We start from the raw sequence: 4,808 nt of genomic DNA on the forward strand, positions 1-4,808 counted from the left end.
AATCATGTTGTTATTTTTCTCATTCTCATTTTATATATCTTCTTTTGGATTTTTATATTCGTTATATGCTTATTTGTTTTTATTCAAGTATATGTACATCAGATGCCCTTTTACAAAAAGAAGAAGTATTATATGTACATCAGTAGTTGTAACATGCTTGGATTCATGAAATAGGCTTACAGAAAGGATGAAAGAAGTCAAGACTACAAAAGTCAAATGTGCTTGTGTTCAATTTTTATTTTTTACCAAATACTTATTTTGACTGATCAATTTTTTAAAGGTAAATTACACCCAATAGACACAAAATAAAATAAAATTCACTAACTAACTAAAAACATCTATTCTCTCTTACTTTCTCTTCCTATTTCTCTCTACTCTCTCTCTCTCTAAAAATCTAATTTCACTTTTTTTGGCTATTTAGCAAATAAGACATTTTTTAAACACACCACTGATATATTTTTTTTTCTCAAAAAGTATAAAAATAGTGGTATTGTGTAGGATAACAAAGAGTAATAGTTCATTTTGAAAAAATATTCACAAATTATAGGCAGCTTTTGCAATTCCCCACAAAAGTATTATCATTATTGACCCTATACTTTCACTTATTTACATAATGGAGCGAAAACAATTACAAAAAAAAAAGGTTTAGCCTTTACGTTGTGTAGTTTCCTAGGTCGTCGTTTCACCACGTTGCTTGCGTGGAAAGAGAAGGAAGAAGAGATTCCAAATCAATAAAAACCCTCACTATGAAGTAAAAACTCGTAGGCCCAAAAAACAACCGATCTGTGCTTTGCTTGGGGGATGTGTGGTTCCAGTTTCTCGGAGCCTCTTAAACCCCAAACTACTTCTTCTTCTTATCTTCTTCCTCCTCCCCTTTATTGCTTAGTGGTCGAGAACCTTCCTCTGTGTTTGTCTCTTTATGTCATCAAAGGTTGCATTTTTATATCTGGGTTTGGTCTTTTCTGTCTAAAGGGTCCTTTAAAAATCATTTCTTTCTTCCTAAATCTCTTTTGCTTAAGACATGAAGTATTGGTAGTATGGAGGGTTCTTCAGAATCTAACTCCAGAGGATTAAACACCTCTGGTGTTTCAGAGTTCTTACCAGCTGAGAGAGATCGTTCTAAGTCCTTCTTGTCTCACATTGGTTATGTTAGAAGCTTACTTGGTTCACACAAAGAAGATACCCTGAGAGCTGATGATATTGTGAGAGCTTTGAAATGCGAAGACGTTAGCCTGCGTCAGTGGTTAGACAACCCAGAACGATCGGTGGATGCGTTCGAGTGTTTTCATGTTTTCAGACAAATCGTTGAGATTGTGAATGCAGCTCACTCTCAAGGCGTTGTTGTTCACAATGTTAGGCCGTCTTGTTTCGTTATGTCTTCCTTCAACCGCGTTTCGTTTATCGAGTCCGCTTCTTGTTCGGATTCCGGGTCTGATGAGGAAAGGCCAAAGGAAACAATGAAGAAGTCTCAAGAGGTTGGTGGCTCGAGCAAAGAAGAAGAGTTTCAACCGTTTCCTATGAAAGAGATCTTGGCTATGGAGATGAGTTGGTATACAAGTCCTGAAGAAGATACTGGTTGTGCTAATGCTTATGCTTCTGATGTTTACCGTCTTGGTGTTCTTCTCTTTGAGGTTTGTGGAATAATATGTTTTTTTATTTTTTGTTTTCTTGAGAGAACTTATTTGATGAATGCTGAGCCGTTTGTGCAGCTGTTTTGTCCTGTCTCCTCCAGAGAAGAGAAGTCAAGAACTATGTCTAGCTTAAGACATCGTGTTCTTCCGCCTCAGATACTGCTCAACTGGCCTAAAGAAGCTTCCTTCTGCTTGTGGTTACTTCACCCTGAGCCTAGCTATCGACCGTCCATGAGGTGATTGATTCTTTCTTTAATGAGAAAAGTTCTTTCCTTTATAGAGTCTTCTTGTCTCCTTTCAGTGAGTTGCTGAAAAGCGAGTTTATCAATGAACCTAGAGAGAGTTTGGAAGAGCGTGAAGCTGCGATAGAGCTAAGGGAGAGAATCGAGGAACAGGAGTTACTGCTCGAGTTCTTGTTTCTGATTCAACAAAGAAAGCAAGAAACGGCAGACAAGTTGAAGGATACGGTTTCGCTTCTTTCTTCAGACATTGATCAAGTCTTGAAAAGACAGCTGAGCTTGAAGCAAAAAGGAAACGATGTCCTTTCGTTCTTGGTCTCAAGGAAACGGATCAGACAAGGAGCTGAGGGAGTTGAAGCAGAGGAAAACGAGGACGATGCTCTAGACAGCACGCTTCTTGAAAGCTCTCGGTTGATGAGAAACTTCAAGAAACTTGAATCTGTCTTCTTTGCAACAAGATACAGACAAATCAAAGCTTCTGCTTCTGCTTCTAATGACAAACCGTTGGCAAGATACTACTCAGCGTTGAGTAGTGATGGTAAAAGTTCAGTAAGCAACCTGACACAACCGGATTCTAGGCAAGGCGGGTGGATTGATCCATTCCTTGAGGGTTTATGCAAGTACTTGACTTTCAGTAAGATGAGAGTGAAAGCAGATTTGAAGCAAGGGGACTTGTTGAACTCAGCTAACCTCGTTTGCGCAATTGGGTTTGACCGTGATGGGGAGCTTTTCGCCACGGCTGGTGTCAACAAGAAGATCAAGATATTTGAGTGCGAGTCGATCATAAACGATGGCAGGGACATTCACTACCCTGTGGTGGAACTAGCTAGCCGGTCTAAGCTAAGTGGTATATGTTGGAACAACTACATTAAGAGCCAAATTGCATCAAGTAACTTCGAAGGCGTGGTTCAGGTTAGTTATATTTTATTGAAGTTATGCTCTTTTCATAATATTTATGGCATCAGTACTATTTGTTAGGTGTGGGATGTTGCAAGAGGACAGTTGGTTACAGAGATGAAGGAGCATGAGAAGCGTGTATGGTCCATTGATATATCAACAGCAGATCCAACATTGTTAGCAAGTGGTAGCGATGATGGTTCTGTGAAGCTGTGGAGTATCAATCAGGCAAAACTCTAAAACTAAACCAACATGTACTTAAAAACCGGTTTCTTGGATGTTGCCAGAGTTTGGATTACTTCAAGGGTTGTATCATTGTTGACGGTTGAATTTGTGGTTTCAGGGGGTCAGTATTGGAACAATTAAGACAAAGGCAAATGTATGCTGTGTCCAGTTTCCGTCAGATTCGGGTCGGTCTTTAGCATTTGGTTCAGCAGATCACAGAGTTTACTACTATGATTTAAGGAACCCTAAGCTTCCTCTTTGCACAATGATTGGTCACACAAAGACTGTAAGTTATGTCAGGTTTGTAGATTCATCAACACTTGTGTCATCTTCGACGGATAACACTCTGAAGCTATGGGACTTATCGATGTCTGTTTCTGGTGTTAATGAAGCGCCTGTTCACTCATTCATGGGACACACTAATTTGAAGGTACAAATTCTATTGGAACTCTGCTTCATTTCAACCCCAGCTTTGTTAGATAATAAACACATCTCTGTTCTTGCATTGTGCTTTAGAACTTTGTCGGATTATCGGTCTCTGATGGCTATCTAGCAACAGGCTCGGAGACTAATGAGGTATGTCAACACTCACTTCAATGATAAACTTAAAAATATGATGAACCGGTGATCCCATTGTTGAGTATAAAAGTGACTTGGTTGTGCTTCACTGGACAGGTTTATGTGTACCACAAGGCATTTCCAATGCCGGTTTTGTCATACAAGTTCAAAACTGTAGACCCTGTGTCGGGGCTCGAAGTAGAGGATGCCTCTCAGTTCATATCTTCTGTCTGCTGGCGCGGACAATCTTCCACCTTAGTTGCTGCAAACTCCACTGGAAACATCAAGATTCTGGAGATGGTATGAACCAAATGTGATCCACGGAAAAATAATAGTTTTCAGAGGTTTCTTATTCTTGGTTTGATTGGTATAGGAAACAATTTTGGGAGAGTGAGTGAGTAGTAAAAGTGGGAAACATGGTTGCTACTGTGTATTTGTGTATAGAAGCATCTTTGTATGTATAGTATACTTATTGTAAACCCTAATTAAACCAGTAAGTAACTTGACATACAAGGAATCGTTAAATCTCTTTAATCTGTGTGTCCTATTAACACTTAGTCATTCCTGATTTAGCTTCTAAGAGCATGATTAACTCTGGTTTCTTATTTGGGATTTTTAACTCATAATTTGACTTTTTTTTTTACACTTTACGGTTAGGAGACGTCTTTTATATCTTTTATTTAAGAGACGGTTCTTAGCTTTTCTTAGTTAAAAGCTAAGAACCGTCTCTTAGCCGAAACTAACAACCGTCTCTTAGCCGAAGCTAAGAAACCCGACCGGAGTTAATCATGGCCTAATGGATGCAAATGGCTTGACCATCTTGAAATTCATGACTCCAAACACAAGACATTTCAAAGTTTTATATGTTTTGATCTCTTTGTTGAGTCGTAGGAATAAAAAAACATTCTACTAATTGATTTTTTGTATACCTGGAATGAAAGGGGACCTTACCTCATGAATCTTCAGCGTAAACAAAGCTTGTAGATCTTCCTAAGCCACACAGAGTTTGTGATATGTATCTTTATATATTAAAACAGAAGTCACAACTTTGATTCATGTGTGATTTTTTTAAAAAAAGACCTAATGGACATATTTCTAGAAAATCATGTTGCATTTAATCTATAATCTTATCATTTAAATTTTAGGCCTACCAAATTTTTTTATTAGGCTATCAATAATTGGATTTAAACAATACATGATCCATTGGATTTATAGATAGTATAAATTAAATAGATTTAATTAAATGTTGTAATACTAT

The 4,808-nt window shown here is 38.0% G+C and overlaps 1 protein-coding gene across 3 annotated transcripts; it reads left to right on the forward strand.

The window, feature by feature from the left end:
- Window positions 1–759: 759 nt before the first annotated feature.
- Window positions 760–4,084, forward strand: LOC106300587 (protein SPA1-RELATED 4). Of its 3 annotated transcripts, none has more exons than XR_001262041.1 (8): window positions 760–1,631; window positions 1,710–1,867; window positions 1,933–2,782; window positions 2,849–2,995; window positions 3,111–3,292; window positions 3,385–3,422; window positions 3,509–3,568; window positions 3,668–3,847. XR_001262041.1 is itself a non-coding variant. In XM_013736763.1 (7 exons), the coding sequence occupies exons 1-7, from the start codon at window positions 1,038–1,040 to the stop codon at window positions 3,854–3,856; spliced, it is 2,310 nt and encodes a 769-aa protein (XP_013592217.1). In that variant the 5' UTR covers window positions 761–1,037; the 3' UTR covers window positions 3,857–4,084. The 3 variants fall into 3 exon arrangements, 1 of the variants encoding a protein (XP_013592217.1); XR_001262042.1 differs by having other exon boundaries at window positions 3,111–3,278; XM_013736763.1 differs by having other exon boundaries at window positions 761–1,631; window positions 3,111–3,422; window positions 3,668–4,084.
- The last annotated feature ends 724 nt before the right edge of the window (window positions 4,085–4,808 follow it).

Source organism: Brassica oleracea, chromosome C6 (assembly GCF_000695525.1).
Source record: "Brassica oleracea var. oleracea cultivar TO1000 chromosome C6, BOL, whole genome shotgun sequence".
Classification (NCBI taxonomy): Eukaryota; Viridiplantae; Streptophyta; class Magnoliopsida; order Brassicales; family Brassicaceae; genus Brassica; species Brassica oleracea.